The sequence below is a fragment of the Drosophila takahashii genome, chromosome 2R, assembly GCF_030179915.1.
Source record: "Drosophila takahashii strain IR98-3 E-12201 chromosome 2R, DtakHiC1v2, whole genome shotgun sequence".
Classification (NCBI taxonomy): Eukaryota; Metazoa; Arthropoda; class Insecta; order Diptera; family Drosophilidae; genus Drosophila; species Drosophila takahashii.
In genome coordinates, this window is record NC_091679.1 from 32,249,131 (window position 1) to 32,272,354 (window position 23,224).

The 23,224-nt window shown below is 44.1% G+C and overlaps 7 protein-coding genes across 12 annotated transcripts; 4 read left to right on the forward strand and 3 right to left on the reverse strand.

Moving 5' to 3' along the window:
* Positions 1–797: 797 nt before the first annotated feature.
* robo1 (roundabout 1) lies at positions 798–10,412 on the reverse strand. Its single transcript, XM_017148840.3, has 18 exons — positions 10,305–10,412; positions 9,234–9,463; positions 9,025–9,146; positions 8,120–8,300; positions 7,887–8,005; positions 7,361–7,814; positions 6,815–7,294; positions 6,673–6,755; positions 6,447–6,607; positions 6,302–6,383; positions 6,067–6,237; positions 5,915–6,007; positions 5,648–5,846; positions 5,314–5,588; positions 4,961–5,252; positions 4,585–4,817; positions 4,192–4,523; positions 798–3,644 (listed from the first exon to the last, which is right to left on the reverse strand). The coding sequence occupies exons 2-18, from the start codon at positions 9,382–9,384 to the stop codon at positions 2,879–2,881; spliced, it is 4,194 nt and encodes a 1,397-aa protein (XP_017004329.2). The 5' UTR covers positions 9,385–9,463; positions 10,305–10,412; the 3' UTR covers positions 798–2,878.
* Positions 10,413–11,080: 668 nt separating this feature from the next.
* On the reverse strand, positions 11,081–14,648 carry LOC108062244 (dynein regulatory complex subunit 2). The gene is made up of 5 exons (XM_017148826.3): positions 14,362–14,648; positions 14,046–14,298; positions 13,574–13,797; positions 11,568–12,146; positions 11,081–11,508 (listed from the first exon to the last, which is right to left on the reverse strand). Exons 1-5 carry the CDS (start codon positions 14,500–14,502, stop codon positions 11,098–11,100), a joined length of 1,608 nt encoding a protein of 535 aa, XP_017004315.2. The 5' UTR covers positions 14,503–14,648; the 3' UTR covers positions 11,081–11,097.
* On the forward strand, positions 12,519–13,570 carry Obp59a (Odorant-binding protein 59a). The gene is made up of 2 exons (XM_017148825.3): positions 12,519–12,911; positions 13,313–13,570. Exons 1-2 carry the CDS (start codon positions 12,519–12,521, stop codon positions 13,559–13,561), a joined length of 642 nt encoding a protein of 213 aa, XP_017004314.2. The 3' UTR covers positions 13,562–13,570.
* Positions 14,649–14,733: 85 nt separating the features above from the next.
* On the forward strand, positions 14,734–15,614 carry Obp58b (Odorant-binding protein 58b). The gene is made up of 3 exons (XM_017148827.3): positions 14,734–14,870; positions 14,939–15,290; positions 15,348–15,614. The coding sequence occupies exons 1-3, from the start codon at positions 14,823–14,825 to the stop codon at positions 15,557–15,559; spliced, it is 612 nt and encodes a 203-aa protein (XP_017004316.2). The 5' UTR covers positions 14,734–14,822; the 3' UTR covers positions 15,560–15,614.
* Positions 15,615–16,028: 414 nt separating this feature from the next.
* Obp58c (Odorant-binding protein 58c) lies at positions 16,029–16,871 on the reverse strand. The gene is made up of 3 exons (XM_017148829.3): positions 16,745–16,871; positions 16,343–16,691; positions 16,029–16,283 (listed from the first exon to the last, which is right to left on the reverse strand). The coding sequence occupies exons 1-3, from the start codon at positions 16,784–16,786 to the stop codon at positions 16,075–16,077; spliced, it is 600 nt and encodes a 199-aa protein (XP_017004318.3). The 5' UTR covers positions 16,787–16,871; the 3' UTR covers positions 16,029–16,074.
* Positions 16,764–17,887, forward strand: Obp58d (Odorant-binding protein 58d). The gene is made up of 3 exons (XM_017148836.3): positions 16,764–17,205; positions 17,260–17,388; positions 17,442–17,887. The coding sequence occupies exons 1-3, from the start codon at positions 17,077–17,079 to the stop codon at positions 17,838–17,840; spliced, it is 657 nt and encodes a 218-aa protein (XP_017004325.2). The 5' UTR covers positions 16,764–17,076; the 3' UTR covers positions 17,841–17,887.
* A 54-nt stretch (positions 17,888–17,941) lies between these two features.
* Positions 17,942–23,200, forward strand: LOC108062249 (cilia- and flagella-associated protein 61). 6 transcript variants are annotated; one of them, XM_017148837.3, is made up of 13 exons: positions 17,944–18,260; positions 18,318–18,632; positions 18,728–19,030; positions 19,093–19,200; positions 19,573–19,700; positions 19,753–20,033; positions 20,212–20,769; positions 20,826–21,109; positions 21,266–21,502; positions 21,560–22,134; positions 22,215–22,378; positions 22,444–22,902; positions 22,967–23,200. In XM_017148837.3, the coding sequence occupies exons 1-13, from the start codon at positions 17,992–17,994 to the stop codon at positions 23,198–23,200; spliced, it is 3,915 nt and encodes a 1,304-aa protein (XP_017004326.2). In that variant the 5' UTR covers positions 17,944–17,991. The 6 variants fall into 6 exon arrangements, 3 of the variants coding, with proteins under 3 accessions (XP_017004326.2, XP_070070116.1, XP_070070117.1); XR_011418296.1 differs by lacking the exon at positions 22,967–23,200 and having other exon boundaries at positions 17,942–18,260; positions 22,184–22,378; positions 22,444–22,583; XM_070214015.1 differs by lacking the exons at positions 17,944–18,260; positions 18,318–18,632; positions 18,728–19,030 and having other exon boundaries at positions 19,100–19,193.
* Positions 23,201–23,224: the final 24 nt, after the last annotated feature.

Consider the following 23,224-nt stretch of genomic DNA (forward strand, 5'->3'; position numbering starts at 1 on the left):
CTTTGACCAATTTGTGGTCTGCCCGCATCTCTTCCAGATTCCATCTCTCCTTTGATATGACCTCTTGCCAGAGAAAAGGGTGTCAGCGAGTGCATAGCGGTGGGATTTTAAACACCGGCATCAGAAACGACCTCATGCTGTGACAGATTGGTTTCAGTACATCACATTATTTGCTTTTGATCGCTTTAAACAAATGTGATCAAAGAACTTGCCCTCATAAAAATAAAAAATGATTTTCCTATTAAATAACTTAAGAAAAAAAAAAAAAAAACACATTTCTAAATCATACACCCCCAATCTAATCTTGGATCTTAAAACCATCTTTTTAAGTCCTCATTTCGACGAAAACAGCCAATTGCCGATCCTTGGGCGTATCCTCCAGCTTCAAGTGGTTTCATATGGGAAGAGGATATAAGAATTTATAGTGTCCCGTTGGGAATTAACACTTGTCCAGCTCTCGGAACGACTTCCACTTCCACATTCACATGAGCAGGCAGAGCGATGTAAACTGAAACCGGATTGAGAGGTCATGGAATAATCTCAAGGGTTGTCGTTGTCTCAAGTGCAAAGTTCCGCTGCAACTCAAGGAGATTTCTGGCGAAGTATGTAGATATCCACAAAGCCATCAAAGACCGTTACAGGAAAGGAACTGGTCAACTAAAAAATGAAGTGTTACCAGGAAAGGCCAATTGAAGTAACTGAAACCCTTAGGATACAAAAAGATATCCTACAGATTATAAGAAAGAAAGATCTTTTGATCCGACATATCCATCAACGATTATTCCAAAACGAAAGACTTAGTTTTTCCACATATATGTAAAATGTTCCTTTATTGTTTATGTAATTTTAAATGCTATATGTATATATCTAGATATAGTATTTATATCGTAAGTAAATGTCAGTTATTATTTTGCTTTTGAAAAATGTTCATTTATGGCATTACGCACTAAAAACTAAATGTCCGATTCGTTTTAGGGGTTCTGTTCGTTCTTAAAATTCGTTTACGCTATGACTTTAAAATACTCCCGTTACACAACTCTAGAAACTAGATGCTAATTATTAAAACCCAGACCCAACTATGCTTTTTCTATATGTATATGGCTACGGAAGGGCAGTTCAACTCAAGCAAGTTGGATTCGATATTAGGATTAGGAGTATGTTGTATATATATAATATATATATGTACATGCCGGGCCGATCTGGGGCGGCTAGCAAGGAAGTGGTTTTTGTGTGAGTGTATGCTAAAGCATATTTTGATTTGATTTGATACATGCGCGGTTCTAGGTGCTATATGATCTCTATATAGGTAAATGTAATGCATATGTGTTTAGTATTGTTTAAACGATTCGTTGACTCTAGTCCCCATGGATATTGCGTATATCCACGGCTCTATACTCGGCTCGAAGCACCTCTCCCTTCCCCACTTTTCCCGATTCAACTCACGATCGGGGGTTTAGTAGAGAAGTGCTTGGGCCCCTTCGGCGAGCCGAACTCTCTGAGCGTTTCTCTCCGCCGCTTCGATTCGATTTGATTTGATGATATATTCATTTTGCATTTCTAATGTGGTACGTGCCTAAGATCCTAAATTATGCTATATACTCTCCCAAAAAAAACTCTGTCTGCGTGGGGACTTCCAACAAACATTCCTCGTTGTTCGAACAGAATGAACAAAAAACGCGACTCGAAATCAGAAAACCATAAATATAAAAAATGATTAAAATACTATAATGTATAATGGGGTTATATCACAGGTACATTTTAGACTTTCTTCAAAATGCTAGATTGTAGAAAACATTGTGTCATGGAGGGATCTGCACAGGGACAGGACAACGGAACGGACAACTGGGGTTTGTTCTGTTGGCCGTATGCAGCTCCCCAACTCGTCTAAATGCTATGTAAGTAGTTGTGTAGTGTGTCGTTTAGTATGTATGTATAGATATATATTCACTGGGTCAATGAAGTATATTATTCCTTGTTATAGAAAAGCACTAACCATTAAACATTGCAACTGCCGTTCCACTTGTCCCCCAAACTCTACTCGCTCAACTTCCCACGAGTTCGAGTCGGAGACAAATGCTCGATTGTGATCGTAGATATGAAAGAGTTTTGCATACAAGTATATCGTAATCAGTATCGTTATTGTATCGCTATCAAGCCTATTGACTAGGACCGATTCGAAAGCCCCAAAACATGCTGTACAAATATGTGTACTTTGGTTCTAACTACCTACGTCGTGAGTCACCCTTTTCTTATGTTTTTTGTTTGTGTGTACTTGCTATGGCCTGATCTGGTTTATCTTCCTCTATAAGTTCCTTTGAGTACGTATTTTAATGAAGTTCTGCTGGGACACAGATCCCTGCTATTAAGTGATTACTGTCTCAAGCAATATCTATCGTACAGCATTCGCGTCTCTTAAGTACAAAGGTATTTCGTTTCCCCATTTCGGGGCAACATTTCTGTGGTGCATGGATGGGGGAGCACTGTGCCTGTCTATGAGTCTCTACGCTGGTAGATGTGATAATGGAAAATTCGTAATTGCTAAAGCTGCACAATGCCCCCATGATTGTGACAAGTGTGGTTTTGTGTATCTGAGTCTAATACCCAAGATTTCACTGCAACATGTTTTCTCATTATCTGTTTTTGACTTCTGAATTTCCTTTTTTTTTAAATACAATTCAAATATAGCATTTCTGGTTGAATTTACGGTTTAACATTTACAAGAGGCTTGTTGCAGTGGAGTCGAGGCATCAGCTATCCGCTTTCGATAGTTGATGCAGAAACTTTGAGTTCAGACAGTCCGCAGACTGACTTCCAGTTCGATATGAATGAAGAGTTAGACTAGATGCTATCTTTAATACTAATCCCAAATACTTCTTCCTTAGGTGTTGTTCTTAGCAGTCATTTGACGGGGCGCCGGCTCGCCCGCCTCGGCGTACAGGCAGGATCCCTCGCTGCAGGAGCAGGTGTCGCCCTCGCGGGAACTGTTGCAGCAGTCGCTGGTGTACTGGCGCTGCTCGTACTCCGCCAGCATGTTCTCGTTCTCGCTCTCCAGGCACGCCGGCTGCACCGCCGGAGCCCGTCGCCGGTGGTGTCCGCCGCGCTGCTTGCCACTGCCGCCGTGCTCCTCCAGCTGCAGCTGCCGCTTGTGACCCTGCGAGGTCCTCGAGTGATCCGAGCACTCGGAGGAGCACTGGTAGATCTGGTGGCTGGAGGAGGTGGGGTGCATCGCATGCACCGGCTGGTACCAGCCCTCGGGAACGGGAACGGGAACTGGCGGTGGGGGCTGCATGGGCGAGGGCGTGGCCAGGGCATCGCAGCTGTTGCAGGCACGGCTCTGGGCACAGCGCGCCGCATTCAATCCGGCCTGGTACTCACTGGCCGCATGGCGCTGGGTGGCGAATGGCAGGTGGTTGGGCGGCATCACACCGCCCACCGCCGGAGCCGCGGTGGCAAAGTAGGGCGGCAGCTGCGGCGGATGCTGGCTGGTGGGCGTGATCTGGTAGCGGTTCTGGTTGCCGCCAGCCACCGCCGACAGCGGATTGCTGTACACGTTCTCCGGGGGACAGGCGACGGCGTATTGCGGCGAAACTCCCCAGGCGGAGAAGCCGCCCGAGGAGCTGCTGTGTATGGAGGCGTTCAGAATGCTGCAATGAAGTGGAAGTGTTGAGTACATTTTCAACTAAATCAGAATTAGAGCCCTGCGTGAATAATTCATTTTTTATTTTACCATGTTTTGCCATGAAATTTCTGATTGGTTTAATTCAATTCTATGCGAAATAAATAGAATGTTTTTCTAATTCACTTCGAATTGAATAAATGAATGAATAATTTTTATGAATTTTTTGAATTTGCCAGATTATTTTGTGCTTTCTTTTCAGAAATTTTTTAACATATCAATGTTAACTGCATAGTAAATAATATTCAGGCATATTTAGGGCCGTTTTCTCGTCCGTTTGTTAAACGAGAAAACGGCCTTTAAACATAATATTATGGCCCTTTCTTCTTAAAAAAAATTGACGTTTGAATTATTTCGGAATTCGTGCCATTATTCATTCAATTCTATTAAACTTAAAAACCCAATTCATTAATTTAAACTCAACATTGGAAGTAATTCATTCAAATAAAAGAAAAAATTCAAAATAATTCATTGAATTCATTCATGCAGGGCTCTAATCTGAATGAAAATCTTACCTCTGGTTGGTGGAAATGCCTGAGCCTGCGCTCTTGGAGCTCTTCCGCGATGATTCCGGGGATCCCTGGGCATATCCGTATGTCGAGGACGGCGGTGGATGTTCCGGTGGTGGGGGTAGGAACTCGGACCAGTTGATCGGCTCAACCGGATACTGCAGATAGTTGGATTTCACAACCGGAACCGCTGGTGCCTGGCCGACAAATGCATCGGAATATGGCGAATGGGTACCCGAGTCCTTGTCAGCGCTCAACGAGGTCGCCTTGGTGCAGGTCTCACTGGAGGAGGTGCCAATGATCATGGTGGTGGCATAGGGCGTGGGATTATCGGGGCTCTGCAAGAGTAAGTTCTAGTAAGTATATATTTTGTAAAAGAAATACTCGTATAACCCTTACCTTGCGACAGTTGTAAAAGGTGGTAAGGTTTCGAGTGTCCACTTCGGCATAGTCCGTTCCCCCATCGGAGTTATTGTAGTTGGATTGGCTGCTGTTCACGTGGGACAGTAACTTGGATTCACTCAATCCGGAATCCTTGTCCGTATCTGCTGTTCGCCAGCCACGACTATGGTCTATCCACAGGCTCTCCTTGCTGTTGATGTTCAGTGCGGTTATTTCGTTGTCGCTGACCACTGAGAATTTATAAAAAAATTATAGAAAATAATTAGAAAATAACTATATACATTTAGAAACCTTACTTAAATTTAAAGAAGATGAATCTCTTGAACATTTTTCATATTTAAAATACACTATTCATTTGAAAGGTTACACTTACCACTCAAGTGTCCCAGTTCCTTGGTCATTTGATGCTTTCTCTTGAAGTAAACCATTGATATTGCCGCCGAAATTACCAGGACTAGGAGGACTATGCAGACCAGGACCATTAGCCAGGGCCCAGATAGGTAATCAGTGGTCTTTTTATGAGTGGTGGGATTGATGTCGCCGGTGGGTAAGTTCCCATTGCTGTGGTACGTGAGATCCTGGCCCTCATGGCGGCCATCGTGGGTGCCGCTGGGATGGGCGCGTGGCGGATGCACATGATGGGTGGGGTCCATGAAGAGCGATATCTGTGGAAGCGAAGGGTTTCAGGAAGTGGCCAAAAGAAAACTTAGAAGTAAATTAACTAACCGGTTTGGAGTAGGGCCCATCTCCTGCCTTGGTGAACGAGTTCAAGCGCACACTGTACACAGCTCCAGTGGTTAGGTTGTTCAGCAGCACAGATGTGGTGGTGGCGTTAAGGGTCATATTGGCGAGAACCTTCATGGTGTTCCCGGCACTGACCTCGATCTTGTAGCCATACAGGTTGCCATTGTGGTGCTGGCTGGGTGGCGGAGTCCAACGCACCCATCCTGCGGTCTGGTTGTACATCCCGATCTGAATGTTGTCCGGCGGGGCAGAGGGTACTGTAATATATAGAGAGTATATAAATACTGAATATTTAGCTAATCTTCCTAGTTCTTACCATCTTCATAGGTGAGGGCCATCTTGGAGTTGCTGGGCTGCCCTTCGATGGTCTCAAAGAAGGGTGTGAGAAAGAACTCATACTTGGTGTACTTTTTAAGGTTTCCCACCACAAACGATTCTGCAGAGGCATCCAAAACAGTGATCGAGTGATACTGTGCCGATGATAAACTAACATCCTTATAATGTATGCGAAGGCCCTGGAAAGTAAGGTAACGAAAAATTAGGATTGGTTTTGGTAAAAGCTTATATAAACGATGGGGCTTACCTCTACATATTTCTCATCCGCACTCACGTGCAGCATCCATTCCAAGCGCACGGCACTGGCATTAATAGATGAGGCATCTAATAGCTCCACGGACTGTTCAAAAAAATACTCATGTTAGGATTATTTTTATTTTAGCCATTATATAAACTAACCTTTCCAGTCAGCAAAGTGCGAGCTGCTGACAAATCGTTGGCAGAAGCTGCATCGAAATCCTCCTCAATCGTTTTAATGGCATTCGATAAGCCCGAGGGTACAGATACACCCTGCGTATTCTCAGCCCTCACGAGAAAGACATACGAAGTGCCCGGTTTGAGATCCGAAATCTTGCATGAAATTCAAAGAAAATATTAGTCAACACGTAAATGAGTTATTTAGAGCTTTTCTTACAGTGACTTGAGTGTCGCCCACTCGATGGGCAGCCACAATCCAACCAGTTTGCAAATTCGGACTGAAGTACTCCACGGTATATCTGCAATTCAAAATTGAAAATATAATGATGATCTCATCGAATGGGTGTGCCGCCTAAACTCACCCAATTATTGGACCAACAGCCCCGGTTTTCTCTTGGCTTTTGGCCCAGCGAAGACTAATGCTGGTGCGGCTGACGTTCAGGACTTTGGGTGTGCCCGGAGGAGCAGGGTAGGTGCTGGGATCAGCTGCCCGATGAAGGGATGTAGAGCCAGCTTTTTCGACCTAAAAGAGCAGATGTTTTTATTGATTAGCAGGTAGTTTCAAGAGGGTTATATTGTTTAACCCACCGTAAGTGTGGCTGCCCAGGATGTCTCTCCTCGTTCCCCAGATGCCGTACAGGTGTATGTTCCAGAGTCACCAAGTTGAAGATCTAAAAGAGGAAACAAAAGTTAACACATGGTAAGACAGAATATTTTGTATATATTTTACCATCCACTCTTAGTGAGCTGCCTTGAATAATGCTGTAACGATTGCCAGTTTGCACGGCAAGTCCGTTGTGGAACCACTTGATACGAGGAGTGGGATTTCCAGTGGCTCGGCAGGGCAATGTGGCCACCGATCCTTTGGGCAGCGTCTGATTGGCAGGTCCTATTTGAATAATAGGCGGCGGACGCTCATCCACCGAGCTGACCTGCAGGAAAACTCGCACCGTGGAGGAATCTACGACACTGAAAGCGGAGCACACATAGAAGCCCTCGTCCTCCTGCCGCACATCTGTGATCTGCAGGGTTCCATCGGCAGCCACATGCTGCCTGCCGTGGGAGCTGTTCGGGAACATGAGGGTGGATACTCCCTCCTTGGTCCAGAAAACAGAGGGCGGTGGGTTGCCGGAAGCCACGCAGGGCAGCTGGACAACGCCATTGAGTCCCACTTTCTTGTTACTCGGTCGACTGGTGAAGTTTGGAGGAGCTTTAAGGAAGTGGATTTGATTTTAAATGGTTATTTGATGAGTTGACAAATAGAATTAGATCGTACCATGCACTGTGAGCGAAGCCCGGGCGCTGATCTGACCCACATTGTTGTGCGCCTCGCAGACGTAGGTGCCCTCATCGCTGGGCGTTATGTTAGTTAGCTCCAGACTCTTCTCATCGTGCAGGATTCGAGCCCTGGACACCGGAATATTGCCCTCCTCCTTCTTCCACAGCACTTTCGGCGGTGGATCGCCGCCCACGGAGCAGTGGAAGGTGGCCGTCTGGCCGTAGAGCATCACCTGATCCTTGGGCTCCTTCATAAAGTACGGCTTGACCTGGACAATCAACTTGGCGTAGCTGGACTCCCGAGTGCCCACCAGATTCTGGGCGATACACTTGTAGTTGCCCTCGTCGATGGGCTCCACATTGCTGATGAGCAGGTTGCCACCGTCCACGATTCGAACACGGGAGCTGGCGCCAAAAGACATGGCTTTCAGGTCGTCCAAGGGAACGCCATCCTGGGAGCACACAAAAAGCGGTTTATCCACTGAGCTTGGAACGATTTTCGGAGTCTAGTTTCTGGTACCCACCTTTATCCAAATCAGCGTTGGCTCTGGAATGCCTTTGGGCGGCCCACACTCCAACAGAGCCGTCTCGCCTTTGGCCACTCGCGTGTCTTTGGGCTCCACGCGAAAATCGTCGCGCAAAACTGGCGAGGAAAATTAAGACAGAAAAAAAAGAAACAAATCACAAAATAATCAGAGACAAAGCGTGCAAGCGTGTGGGCAGACAAGTTGCAGACTGGAGTGGCGGACTAACTTACCAGCTATCTGGAGCGAGGCATGGCGACTAACGGCCTGGCCCACTCGGTTCTTGGCCACGCACCAGTACTCTCCGCCGTCCTGCTCCTTCTTGCCCTGCATCGTCCTGTAGAAGAACAGGGCGCCGTCCTTGAACTGGACGCGGTGCGACTTCTTTTCGTTGGTGCTGACGGGTTCGCCATCCTGAAAATGCAATAATACGGGGGGAATTACGTTACGATTTGGTAAGGTTTTGAAGGTTACACTTAAAAAAACTACAACTATCTTGTGTAATATTTCGTAAATATTAAAGTACTTCCATTTAAAATATTTTAACTTACTGCTAAATGTAAAAATGTTACAGAAATAATAAAAACATATGTATACTATTTTGAAAGTGAGGTCTACGAAAGTGGTTGCTTTGAAAATGTGTAAAAATTATTTTTGTATGTTTATAAATATTATTTATTTAATGTTAAAGTTTTTATTACTCTAAAATAATAAAACTTCTAAAAATAAATCTAATTTGGGTGCAACTTCTTGCAGGATTTACCCACAGATAGTGCTAATATTGTTATTCGGAAAAAAATATGAAAAATAAAAAAGGCGCTGTACGTAAAATTTGATTTGAAATTGTGTTTTTTTTTTGGCTGTACATTCATGGTTAATTTTAAAATATTTGTAATTTCTGTGGAAAATCCACTTAATGAAACACAAATTTTTCGACTACATATTGGCTTATCAATTTGATATGTATGCTATATTCCAATGAATTGCGTCTCAAATTTGGAAATATTATTAGGTCCAAAACCTTTGAAATAAAGTATAGATTAAATGTATATATTTAAGCTGCCCAATTGGATTAAACCAAAACTATTATCCGTGTAGTTCTATGGCTATAGTTTGGAGTTAGTATTTTTTTAGGTACCTTAAACCACTCGATGGTGGGTTCCGGCTTGCCCTCCACTTTGCAGTTGAGTGTGGCGGGCTCATTCTTCTTGACGACCAAATCCGTGGGATGCTCGATGATGCGCGGCGATTGGTACTGGCCTGTAAAAAGTTTTAAGGGGACATTGGGGATATGGGTGAGCGATTTGGCCAGCATATAAGATTCCTTCGAAGGGTTTCGAGCTTTACCTCTGACTGCTGGCAGGCCGCTGCTGGCCACCAGGACGAGGAGCAGCCAGGCGGGCAGGAGCCGCATCCTGCCGCTCCGGCTGTGCGATGGGTTAATAGTGGTGCTCGTGCTCCAGGCGATGGCGTGGTTTTCGGAATACATGGGATGCATTGTATGGTGGTGCTGTTGCGATGACGACTCTACAGATGACCCAAGGCAGCGGGTATCATTTTGGCGTTGTTTTTGGGTCCTAGGATGGATGATATATCGAAATGGGGGGGTTAACGAAATGTGGGCAGCTGTTAGGATGATTCGCTCGTTAGGCGTGGCAGGCGCTATAGCGCCATTATAGCGGGACTTTGCGGGGTTTACTTGGGCTTTTTATCTGTCCCGAAATTCCGAAATTATTTCTCGCCTGCTCCACTTACGCCTGCATTTCCATGCGATAAGCACACACACGCACACTCACTCACACCCACATATCTGTGTGTCTATGCTGGTTTTCCATTAATTTTATTTCCGTATTTATCTCTCTTTGTGTTTATCTCCCATTCGAAACGCAACGCGACCAGCCCCGAAAATTTACAATCCAAATTCTGATTTGGAGTTTTGATTTCACGTTCTCACACTTTCTTTATAACGCTTTTTTAATTCGTTTTTCGTTAGTTTTTGATTTTCCCTTTTGGTTTTTGATTAATCAGCCGCGCAGTGTAAGTTTTGTTGGTATTTATTCGTCGATTGCTCGCTTTTCGGGGTTGTTTTCTCCATCAGCTCTCCTCGCGCACATTTTCCACATTTCCCGAACGAAATTTCTTTTTGGTAAAATTACAAGAACAAGAACCCACTGCCACTCCGCCCTCTCACTCTCACTCGCACTCACTCCTCTTTCCCTCTCGCTCGCACCGCCTGCCGTTCCTGGGACTTCCCCCCGTTCCGCTTGTTGTTGTATCTATAACAGAGTGTTGTATCTATAACTCCTTGTAATATTTGAGTTACATCCGCAGCAGCTGCACTTTTCGATGCCCGAAAACTTGACTTAACTATGCACTAAGTTCGCGTTCTTATCCCAGTTTCTTCATGACTAAACTTACTCTAATTTAGCTGCTGCAAATTAACTATTTTCCTGCGTTTTTAATTCGATTCACGGCGCAGTGAAAACTCAATTGGACGTGGGTCGTGTCTGTGGAAATCTGAGAGCGCAACGAACGACCAGGGCTGGGTGCATACACTACATTTCGATAGTAATTATCGAATTTTATTTGACTTATTTTGCTTATTTTCCAATAAGTTTTAAGTTTAATTTATGTTTTTCTTAGAAATTACAAAAAGAATACTTCTTTAAAGCGCATATTGTTAAAAATAAAAGAAATAACTGAAAAATTCGAATTACCCGCCAGGCTCTTCGATAACTACTCCGAAATTTGCTATTTTAAAGTTGGAGGTTGGACGGTTTGCCGACGGTTTTTTAAGCAACATTTTTCGAGATGTTTTATAAAAAGCACATTTTTAAATATATCCCGAAGTAAATATAAAAATTGTAGTATGCAGATAGTTCATAAGTGCAGGGCGCAACGGTACTGTTGGTTGAGTGGAAGGCGCGGGTAGTCCGATTAAAAATACTGAAAAATACCAAAACACCACTTCTTTTCGGTGATATGGCAGCTCTGTTCGGAGTCACTGCTTGAATTTTAAATGTTTGTTCGCGGGCAATTCATTTTAATTAATATTAAAAAACCTTATTTTATGTCTTTTATATTTTTACTTATTTACTTTTTATATTTATATATTGTGTAGCATAAATTAAAAAATATGTAAAGTGTTTGTTACAATTACAATATTTTCCAAATCAATATGTTGTTTAAATTATAAGATTACGATTTTTAATCAATCAATCCTACCCCGGACCAGGGTCCTTGAGCGTACCACATTGGAGAAATTGGCATCGAAGGCGGGCACTCGATTTCGTCCCTGGTGAAAGTGGAAAGTGGGCGGAGTGGTCGCTGGTGGGCGGCGGCCAGCGGGCAGGGCACTCTTCACCAGCTTCGGCTGCAGCTGCAGGCGCGCCACTCGGTCCACGGACATGCTCTTGGGCCGCCGGGCCAGATAGCTGTGGACGTGGCTGTTGGAGCCGTGGGCGATGTTCAAATTGACCAGGTATTCCTGCAGCTGCGCCTTCAGCTGGCTGTTTTCCGCCTCCAGGCGGCGCTTTTGCTGCTTCAGGCAGGCCACGTCCACGGCCACGTTGTTGACCCGCCGCCAGAAGGTCTCCATTTGGGGCACCACGGCGACCTCGTCCTGGAAACAAGGATTATAAATATGTATTTTGAATTTCACTCATTTAAATCCTAACCCACCTTTAGGAGATCTGTGGCTGGATCGGAGATAGCCCCATTATCTTGAGCCTCTATTTCGCGTATCTCGATTATCTCCTTTGATATTTCCGGCAGCTGAAACATCCTCTCTCGCTGCGTTTCCATCTTGGCACAGACCGCCGACAGCTGGACCAAAGTCTCGCCCTTGCCAACCGTTTCCTGCAGCGACTCCAGGGCATTGTAACTCTCCACGGACATCAGCTTGAAGGCCTGGTGATCCCGGGACACCTCCTGCTCCACACAGGTGCGCAGCTCCCTCAGGCGCTCCGTCAGCTGCTGTTTGATCGCCTGCCGCTGGTCCAGTTGCCCCTGCTGCTTCACATAGAACTCCTCGGAGACCAGACGCAAATTGGCCAATTGGTCCACCAGGTGCTCGATTTCGTGGGTCTGTTGGCTGATCTGGAAGGCGGCCTCCTCATCCCGCTGCTTGAGATCCACGTACTCCGAGTAGAAGCCCTCGATGTGCTGACAGTAGCCCGCTAGAACACCCTGGTACTCCTGCCACAGCTTCTCCAATTTGGCCTCACCCCGGGAGGTGATCTGCTCCAGCTGCAGTTGCATCTGGAAAGCGGAAAAATAGTTATTTCAATTAGAATATAGGTTATTTTGTAATATCAACGAATAATATAAATAAATTAGAGGTAATATCTCTCCAAGATTTATGTTAAACTCGTAAAACATTTTCAAAATATTTATCTAATATTTATCCATTTATTGAAATTTAATTTTCTTATAATCTAATAAAATGTATAATGCGACATAACTTTAAATTTTTTTAAAGGTCAATTAATGACACCTTTCGTAGTACGGCACGCAATTGGAAAATGAAGATTGATTCGCGACATTGTATGTCAGTCACTTTGTAATTTGGGATATCACTCTCCCAAACTATAAATAATGTTGGCCCAACTGCTCCCCCATTCAGTTGCCGAGATGCGCCTGTTCATTGTACTGCTGATTCTGACCTGCTGGTCCTGCTCCATTTCCGGGCTGAAGTGCCGATCCCAGGAGGGATTAAGCGAGGGGGAGCTCAAGAGAACCGTACGAGGGTGCATGCATCGGCAGGACGACAGCGAGGATCGAGGACGAGAAGTGGGAAGAGGAGGAGGAGGAGGAGGGCAGGGCAGGCAAGGAAACAGCTATGGATTCGATTACGAAAGAGGTCAGGATGAAGAGCAGGATAGGGATCGAAATCAAGGCAACAGAGGAGACGTCTTTGGCAACCGAAGGCAGAGGAGGGGTCTCAGGCCATCGGACAGCAGGAACAACACAAGCAGCGATGGAGGTCAGTGTTTGGCCCAGTGCTTTTTCGAGGAGATGAATATGGTATGTGGTTCCCCAACCAAAATCGTAATTTGAATGCCAGAACTTGTTTTGAAATTAAAAAACAAGCCATTGCAGCAGGGGATCCTTTATATATCAACCTTTTACGAATCCCTTGAATAATTAAAAATGGAAACTAAAAAATTAATATCTTAATATTTATTATTTGAATCAAAATCCATAAAATCCATAAAACAAATTAAATAAAATTATTTAATTGAAAATTATTGAAATCAATGTAGAAAATTTTAGTTAGAATGCTAGTCCTTCATAATTTAATGAAAAATAGTTTCATTATCCAATTAAAGATTTAAAATTATAAAACACCGCAAAAGATGAAATTCAAAGCGGATTAAATATGAAGACAATTGATTTACTACAGTTTTTCCTTCTTTTTTTCACAGGTGGACGGCAATGGGATGCCCGACCGGCGCAAGGTGAGCTATCTGCTGACCAAGGACCTTCGGGATCGGGAGCTGCGCAACTTCTTCACGGACACCGTGCAGCAGTGCTTCCGGTACTTGGAGAGCATCGGGGGAAGGGGCCGGCACAACAAGTGCTCGGTGTCCCGGGAACTGGTCAAGTGCATGTCGGAGTACGCGAAGGCGCAGTGCGAGGATTGGGGGGAGCACGGCAACATGCTCTTCAACTAGGATCAAACATACCCCACTTTTTAGGTCCTCGCAGCGGTCAAGGAAGCGCTCGTGGTTGTCACGAATCCCGCCATCGGTGCTCTCCTCCAGCTGGTAAAAGACGCACTCCAGTTGCTGTTGCTTCTGGGCATGCATCTCCTTGAATCCTGCGGAGTCCTGCTCCCACTGGCTTAGCACCGCCTGCTTGTCGTCCTCGTAGATCCCGCGGAAGAACTCGATGCGACTTCTATGGGTGTCTTAGGTTAGATATAAGGAGAATGTGGGATAAAAAGAGTTAGTTTTAAGGGTTTACATTCTTACACATTCGTTGTTAATAATGTACATAGAAATACTCCACTTTTATAGATATCACATTTGTGGTATTAGTTACGAGGTTTCGATTCTTAATATATACTTTATCTTTGAAAAAATTATAATTTTAATGAAAACCACCAAAAATGTTTTTTACTGATTATGATATTATTTTGTAGGACCCCGAACCTACCGACGATTTTGGTGATATTCTCCATATGCGACTGCTGCAGATTGGCATACATGTCCTCGGTGGATTCAATGTGGGCAATGAGCCGGTGGATCACCTGGTCCTTGCGTTTAAGAGCCTCCTGAAAGAAGGATTCCACATCGACAATCTCGCGTCGCAGCTCTTGAATTTTCACCTGGCGCAAAATGCTGCGCCACTCCTGGTTTATTTTAGCCATGTTCAGGCGTCCAAAGGCATCCTCCCTTTTCAGTTTGTTCTAATCAAAAGAAAAATAGATCTAAGATATGGTTTTTTTCGTTTCATATTCAGGGAATGATACCTTCATGTACATGGAAATGAGCTGCATTTTCCGACGTCTCGTCTCCTCCTCCATATCGGCCCTCATTTGCAAATACCGGGCACGCTCCTCTTCGGACATTTTGGCCAATTTGTTGCCTTTTCCTTTACCCTTTTTGCCCATGATTTTGTTTCTTTTTTCTGCTTCCCAAAAATCAGCTTATCAAATTTCAAAGGCCAATCTCTGACTAATTAAGCGAGCGAAAGCCGCGCCTCGGAAAATAACAAATAACAAATTGATTGCCGGCGTTGCCATGACAAGAATCACTAGCCCACCAGTACCCACTCCATAATTTAGCTTTCCGTCGCCAGGTTTGTTGCCATAATAATGGATGCGAATTAAATTAATGCGGAACATTGCAAAACGCCATTAGGGCTGTCCATCAAAGGGGAACCGTTTGACATATAAAGCGGAGGTGAAATGGCTGGCAATTCGCTGTCATCATGCTGAGAACTGCCATTGTGATTTGTGTGATTCTATCGCAGCTTTTGGTGTGTATTTTATTTACAGGGAAACTAGTAAATATTATATATATTATATTATCTCTATTGCTTTTCAGGATGGATCCTTAGCCATTCGGGTTCACTGCCGACACACGGAGACTGTTCACGAGGAGAACATTCACCACTGCTGCCAACATCCCGATGGTCACAATGAAGTTACCGAAATGTGTGCCAAGAAGACCAACTTTGGACTGCCAAGTCCCGATGAGGAGGCCATCGAGGACGTGACGGTGGACCAGGCGATGGTCGGCACCTGCTGGGCCAAATGCGTCTTCGATCATTACAATCTGATGGAGAATAACACCCTGGATATGGACAAAGTGCGTTCCTACTACAAAAGGTACCACTCAACGGATCCCGAATACGAAACTGAAATGCTGAATGCCTACGAGAGATGCCACTCGAAAAGTGAGTTTAATTTTGTGTCAAGATGTTTAGAATTCAAATTGCAATCATTCATTTTAGCCGAAACTGCCACGGAACACTTTCTGTCGCTGCCAATTGTTAGAACCTTTGCCACCGCCAAGTTCTGTAAACCAACCTCCAGTATTATCATGTCCTGCGTTATTTACAACTTCTTTCACAACTGCCCCAAGAGTCGATGGTCGAACACAACGGAGTGCGCGGAAACTTTGGCCTTTGCCAAGAAGTGCAAGGATGTGCTGACAACAATGTAATGATTATTATATTCTAAAATAGTCCTTCAAAAATCATTAAAATATGACTAATTAATTGCGATTTTTGTATAATCATGTTGAGGTTTTACTGGCAATCCTGACTTAATGCCTAAAGTCCCCCGCAAAGACGATACGGTAGAGACACATTACAAGCAGTTCTAATATTTTGTAAGAGAATTTGAAAGCTGGATGTGTCTATGGGATTTTCAGTTTACCTTACTTACGTAATAACAAATTTTCATTGTAACTTAATTTGATTGGGATTTAAAAGGCTTAATTAGGGGTTTCATTAATAATGATTTTGGAACATAATTCGTATGGGACCTTTACTCAGGAGCACCTACATATTATGGTAAAGTATAAAGGATTCGTAGAATCAGGAAAGAAGTTCCATTTTATGTATCTGTGTTATAATTTTAAAAATAATTCCCTTTAAATTAAATAACAAATTCATTTAAATACCAATAAATTTAAATTGTATGATCTTTATTGGCAAAATCCCTTATAGAACATTTTTACAGAGTAGCCAGCGAGTTCTGGCACTTCTTGCTGAAGGCCAAGGTGTCCTCGCACTCCTTGGTCTTGGACCATCGATCCGCCGGGCAGTTGTGGAAGAACTGACGGATCACACAGGCCAGAACGACGCTGGACTTGGGCTCGCACATCTGGTCGGACATCTGCTTGAAGAGGGGCTTCGACAGGAACATGACGGTATTCTCCTCACCTTTTTGGGAAGATCAAACAGTAAGTGAACTACTTCTTAAATAAATATCTGATACACACTCTTGCCGTGACAGTGATCGAAGGCGTTGATCATTTCCTTGGCATATTCCGGATCGTCGGGGAACTTTGCAGTGAAATATTTCCTCACAGCTTCCATGTCCAAGGCGTTGTCCTTCATGAGATTCAGTTTGCTGAAGACACATTTGCCGAAACAAGTGCCTCGGATTGCCCGATCCGCTGTGATGTCTACCAATGCCTCCTCGTTTTGATTCGGCACCATGAAGTTGTGTTCCTTGGCACAGCTCTCTATTATATCGTTGTGTCCATCGGGATGTTTGCAGCAATAATGGATGTGCTCTTCATTGATTGCCTCCGTGTTTTCGCAATCGATTTTGATTCCGTCAGCAAACTAAAAGTAAATGTAAGTAATAAAGATGGCTTTGTGTCAGCCAAGGAACTCACCCAAATGAGGCTGAAAAAACTCAACAGAACTGTGGTCTTCATTGCTCCGCCGTTTCTGCAAAAACGAGCTAATTTCAACTACTTATATAGTGTCCACCTATATCGTTTAAATTAATACAGGAAATCGCCATCAATTTAACAAATGTCTAGCCATCAAACTGTCGGAAAATATATTCTCTTTTTCCGCTCATTTAATTCCAGCCATTACAACAGACATTTGTTACATTTAATTAAGCAATCCAATTTGGATTTAAATTGATTTATTCAAATAATGAGGTCGCATGATTTTATAAATATTATGGCAGTGGAAAATACATAATATTCTAGAAGCGATGGTCAAGTTAAGTTGTTGTTGGACGTTTTTAATACTGCTGACCTTTTCAAGGGCCCAGGATGCCGAAGAAACGGCCATTGTTTCCAGTTCTGAAAGCGATTTGACTGAGGATAAATGCAACAATAAGGTGAGTTGAATTGGGAAATCTTAAGAAATAAGTTTCGATTTAACTTGATCTTAGAGGGATGGCTGTTGCTCCGAACTTTATATAGGAGACGAAGAGGATATGGTCAAGTGTTTCGTTATACACTCGCCGAAATTACCAGCGGATGGAGATAGCGACATTGGCAAGACCCTGAGGTTTCTATCGGTGGGTATAAATATTTTTCTAAGGATATAAGCTTAATTTTCTACTGCTTCTAGTGCTTTGTGGAGTGCCTGTACAAGCAAAAGAAGTACATCGGCAAGAGCGATACCATTAACATGAAGATGGTAAAGCTGGACGCAGAAAAGATGTATGCGGATCGACCAAAGGAGAAGGAATACCACATAGAAATGTATGACTTCTGCCGAAAGGATGCAGTGGGAGTTTATAATCTTCTAAAGGCCAGTCCCGGGGCAAAGGTTCTTCTAAAGAACGCCTGTCGTCCCTACCTACTAATGGTATTCCTGTGCATGAGCGACTACCACCAGAAACACGAGTGCCCCTACTTCCGCTGGGAGGGCAGCGAGAAGGCGGGAACGAAGGACCTGTGCGAGGATGCCAAAGCCAAGTGCTACCTAATTGACGGAATAACGCTGCCCACAAAGAGTCCTTTATAAAAAGGGCTTACTTAATGTATAGTTAATTCAAATAAAATCAAAAGTGGTAAAGCGATTTATTTACCCTGTTGATTTATCGCAAACATGAGGCATGCAAACACAGTATGTCTTTTTGTTTTAATCACACATTATACACCAAGTACTCGCACTGATGAATGACTTTGATGTTCGCCTGGCTGAAGTGGCGGACCTGGATGGGATTAACAAGCTGATCCGATCGCCGGGTGTCAAGTGGTTCGGCAATATCCGTCCCAAGTTTCGGGGCAAGGACACCCTGTTCCATTCCTATCAGACCTACAGGATGTTGGCCACCTGCAGGCAATCCTCTAAATTGGTGGCCTACGCCGAATTCCGGAACTATCCCTCCATCACCGCCCTGCCCACGGATTGCTGGCTGGAGTGGCTGTGCGTGAGATACTGGTATCTAATGAATACGATCTATATATAATGTGGTAGATAAATATCTTATTCCATTAGCTTAACATTGTCTATCAGCTGGCTGAATGCTTTGTTCTTCAACTTTTGCATCTACAAGAGTGAGGCATCAGCGGTTCTCGTAGAAATCGTGAAGGAGGTGCTGTACAGGGAAAACAGGGTGTGGTATCTGATCGCAGTAAGGCCTCCGTATGTGCGACAACCCTCCCATTTCGTTGAGAGTTACGATGATTTGGAAAAAATAGCCCAGGTGATTTACCCTCAGGAGTTTAGCACGGATAAGAACTCTAACACGCAGTCATTATATATTGTGCAAAGGTTCGATCTACTGCCGAGGATTTCTTACCGAAAGGCACTGTAAGATGTGTTATAATTTTGAAAAACAATTACATAAAAATGGTATCTAAGCTTTTTAATTTTATATAATAACTTTAATTTAATCTTCAATAAAGCCCCGAGGACAATGATGATATAATTGAACTCCAATCAGTCGAGATGCCCGAACTGCGAGAGGAGCTGGGCGAATTCTATATTGCCGAGGAGGTGATGCGACAGGATGCCGATGCCAAGAAGAGCCTGCTCGTTGTGGCTGAGACAACCAACCAGTGCCAGGAGACCGAGATGGCCCTCTTCCTGTGGCTGAGCACGGATATAGATATTATGTTCTATGTGTGTAACTACGAGGTGGAGCAATTGGGCAACCTGGTGAAGCCCGTCGATAGACAGTCGTTCCACTATGAGACTATTACGGTGTCGTAAGTTATTACGATTAAGTTAGAGGAGAACATACTTTCTTATCAGAAAATATATCCTGCAGCTCTGTCCAGCGAAGAGCAGAGGCCAGCATGTTCACCACAGATGCCCTGGACGACTTGGATGCCGTGACCATTTTGGGAGGACTGCAGAAGGTTGACAGCGGTATGAGGTGGGATAACAATTTTATCAAAGAAGACAGCAAACCAGATATTAAACAGTTTGGAAAGCCAGAAAAAAGAGAGAACACTATAGTTGAACACCTCGACTATCAGATACCCCTTACTAAGCTAAGGCTAAAAGGATAAAGTTAAGAAAGCAGTAAAAGGACTGCTTGCACTGCTTGCATTCCATTATTTGCTTATAACTTTTTAATGAATAATCCGATTTTAAAATTTTCTTCTACATTTCGATAGGTATGAATAAACACATCCAAATGCCGTTTACACTTTTACAAAATCTCTAAAAACTAATTTTCTTTCACATTTCTCCTCAATGAGGAGGAACTTAAATCCTGTAATCCTATAATCTTTCTTTTCAACAGCGTGGCCAGCGTGGGTAAATTGAAGGTAAGCTCCATTGGTGGCACAATTGACGATACGGTCGCTGCGAGCGAAAACAAGTTTTACATGCGTGAATGCCTGTACTCCAAGTTCAAGTACATCCTTGAGAGTGAGTTATACAGCTAAGCCCAAGGCTCATTGCATAGATTATTTCCACCTAGAACTTCACAGCCCCGAGTACTATTTGCGGCACGAGCACAACGTGATAAACTTCATATATCCCGCCGGACTGGAGCCTGCAGGTCAGGCAGCCATGGAGGCGGCCTCCAACGTATTCATCCTGAAGTGTTTGGTGGCCCGACAGGACTTTCCCCTGCCCCGCCTCTTCAACGCATTGGTAGCCATGTTCTGCGCTTATCCGGAGAGGGACTATTGCATGATGCTGATAACCTCGAAGAACAAGGCCAGCAAGAGCTTAATGGAATTGTTGCAGTACTTTATGGTAAACTGGGTTGCACTACTGAAAATGTTAAATATTTTATTAACTGAAAGTCTTTAATATAATACTAAACTCTATACAGATAAGTTACATCTGGTTCATTAAATCCTTTTTTATTTATTTAATTATTTATTTATTTATTTAATTTATTTATTTATATCATTTTTTTTATTTACCCCAGCCAGTGGTCTCACGACCAAGTAATGTGTGCGACCTCGACGATGTGTACATAACCCATCGGAGTACCATCTTTGGGGAGATTAGCCTGTACAAGCTGGCAAAGGAAGATGTTTCCGTGGTGCACAAAATGGCCCTGGGAAACTTGAAAAGTGAGGAGAATTCCCCCGAATCTAGCACCAGTAGCTTCTCGTACTGCTCCAAGGTAAACGAACGGGCGGAGTTGGATCATGAGCTTCATGTGCTGGATGCAATAATGAAGGATGTGCTGGAGAACGAGTTCAGTGAGTACGCGATGTTCACGATCCGGTGTGGAAACTCCACGAGATCGGCCAAGGAGAACACTTCGATCGGGTTTGTGGTGCTTCGACAGTTCCACAGCCATGACAAGCTCTTCGATCACTACCACCTGCCCAGGCACGACAATCACTTAAATGGACGACGGGCCGAGATCATATCTCTGCGATTGCATCCACTCTTCTTGGTCAGCGCCGATCTGATATTCAGGGATTTGGCCAGAAAGACCAACTTTTACGACTTTTACTTTATCAGTGCCTTTGAAGTAAGCTATTTGGGTGTTGCATTTAGTTCTAAATATCAGAAAAATATAATCTGCAGGGTTATAAGTACAGCAACGATCTGAAGAAAATGATGATGGTTATAGAGCCGAAGCCCGTTAAGAAGGCTCCGGTTTACTCCGAAGCCAGCGCGGATCTGAAGAAGCCGATGAGCCAGTTGCACCTGCCAGTTCCCAATTTCTCCAAGGACTATCTGATCATTTACCGGCACAAACTGAATCCGGTTAAGTGGTTCACCAACAGCAGGAAACTGGTCATAATCGGTTTCAGTGCAGTGACGAAGGCCTTTCTGCGACAGCTAGTGTTCCAGTGGAATAGCAGGGAGTGAGTTATGTTTGACTGCTAATAAAACTGCTTGCACTGCTTGCAGGCACGCAACTTAGTGGGCTCATAACTTTTTAATGAATGGTCCAAATCGATTTTGCTTTCTTTTCTTTATAAACTCTGGTTCTTTTTAATAATATTCTTTCTTCTTCTCAGCCACAAGAACTCGGAGAACTTCACCTGTTTGAGTCGACTTCAAGTGACCGTTATTTGCAGGGCGGGTATCGTGGAGGCGGAATACGACAATCTTTTCAAATGTCCCTATTGCACAAGCTCTCTTGGATGCTATCTTTCCTACCAGAACCAATCCTGCTTTGTACGGGATTGTTGTTTGCGCATGGACCTGCGGCACTGGGTGCACTTTGTGCCCGGTTTGGTGCAGCAGATTAATAGGTAGGATAGCTCTATATTATATTACCCACCGATTAGCTATTACCTTTCAATGCACAGAGAGAAAAAGGTCGTGAAGCTCGAGTCCTGCGAGATTCACTACGATACCCTAATGCTGATGTGTGACCGGATGTTTGAACTTCGTTCTCCCGAAATGCCGATGAACGCACACCTGCCCAGCAACCTCGTCGAGATCAACTACCGCCTGAACAAGTTCCTGCTCTTCTACAAGGTACGGGCTCTCCTGGAGGAGATGCCACGAACCTACTTGGTCCTGGTATACGGTGCCAATTTGTACACCTATGAGTGCATTGCCTTTTTGATTGGCCACGGGGTCGATTGCTCGCGTATGATTTTTGTCCAGCCTCATCGCTTCACCGGCAAGGCGGCGGATGAGAAGGAAAAGAATCCCTACTGGGACAAAAACCTTCAGCTCATCCTGGACGATATCCTTGCGGATAAGGGCGTCTCGATCTTTATGGACTACGACTTTCACCACTACAACCTGCACAAATCGTCGGACTTCATTATGGAGGTGATATTTCAGCATTTTCCCAGTCGAAGGCAGGCGACTTTCGAATGTGACCTTTTCATCTCCTTCGAGGAGGGACACCTCCACCATAGGCACAAACACTGTGAGTACCTCTAAAATGAAAATGGAACATATTATGAGATGGTTTTAAGCTTTATATAATTCTCATTACATCTTCTTAAGGGCTAAGGGCTGCCAACATCGAACTGGATGGCAATGATATCCTGGTAAACGAGCAATACCAGACCAACGATCCTGATATCTATGCAGTGGGCACATTTGTCAAGATCCGAAGGACGCCTAATTACCAGTACAGGTTTGTCAGTGAACGGGAGTTGGCCCGTAAGGTAAGGTAGCCATCATCTGAACGACCTACAAATATTCTAATAAGTCTGATCCCTTTGCTCTTTAGATGTTACACTATTTGGGCATTGTCATCCAGAAAGATTTTGAGGATCGATTCTCGGAACCTCTGCTCTTTCAGGCCATTCTCCCGATGCGATACTTCATCACAAAAATCACCATGCCGCGGAGATATCTCCAATCGCATTTGAATGTCATGGCCAATTGCAATTTGACCACGTATAAGAATAAAACCTTCTGCCGCGTAGGATTATCCACTCATATGTTGGTAGAGGAGATCGTGGTTGTGACTAAAATGGAGTGCCATTTGGACTTCCTGCTGCACTTTTGTGGCAAGCACGAGTTGCTTCTGAACAAACTCAAGTCGCGCTACAAGGCCCACACGATTCACAATTTTCTAAAGTATTTTCAAGAGCCCTGGACTCAGTTGATCATGCATGAGAGCTTCCAGGACCTTCAGGCGGAGAATAAAGAAATGCTTAGTCCCATGGCCACTTCCGCGCTATCGGTGGGTTTTGTTCATCAGTGGGTTAATGACCAAACTTGTACCATATTTCTTCGTTTCCTTTCAGCGAGCTGATCGTGGAGCTTTAGGGGATGTAACCGATATGGATTTCTACACGCTCAACAAGCGCTACTTGGAGCTCAAGCTCCTCTCTTTCCTCCGGGAGCATCGACGGGACTTTCGCCATCCATTTGCCCTTCCCGAGGATTTTCTTAAATTGGATGTGCTCGACTTGGAACGTTTTGTGGAGACGGAGGAGGATGAAGAGAATGATGCGTCTTCAGACTCGACAGACACTTAGTTTTCCGAAGCAAAGCAGTCCGTT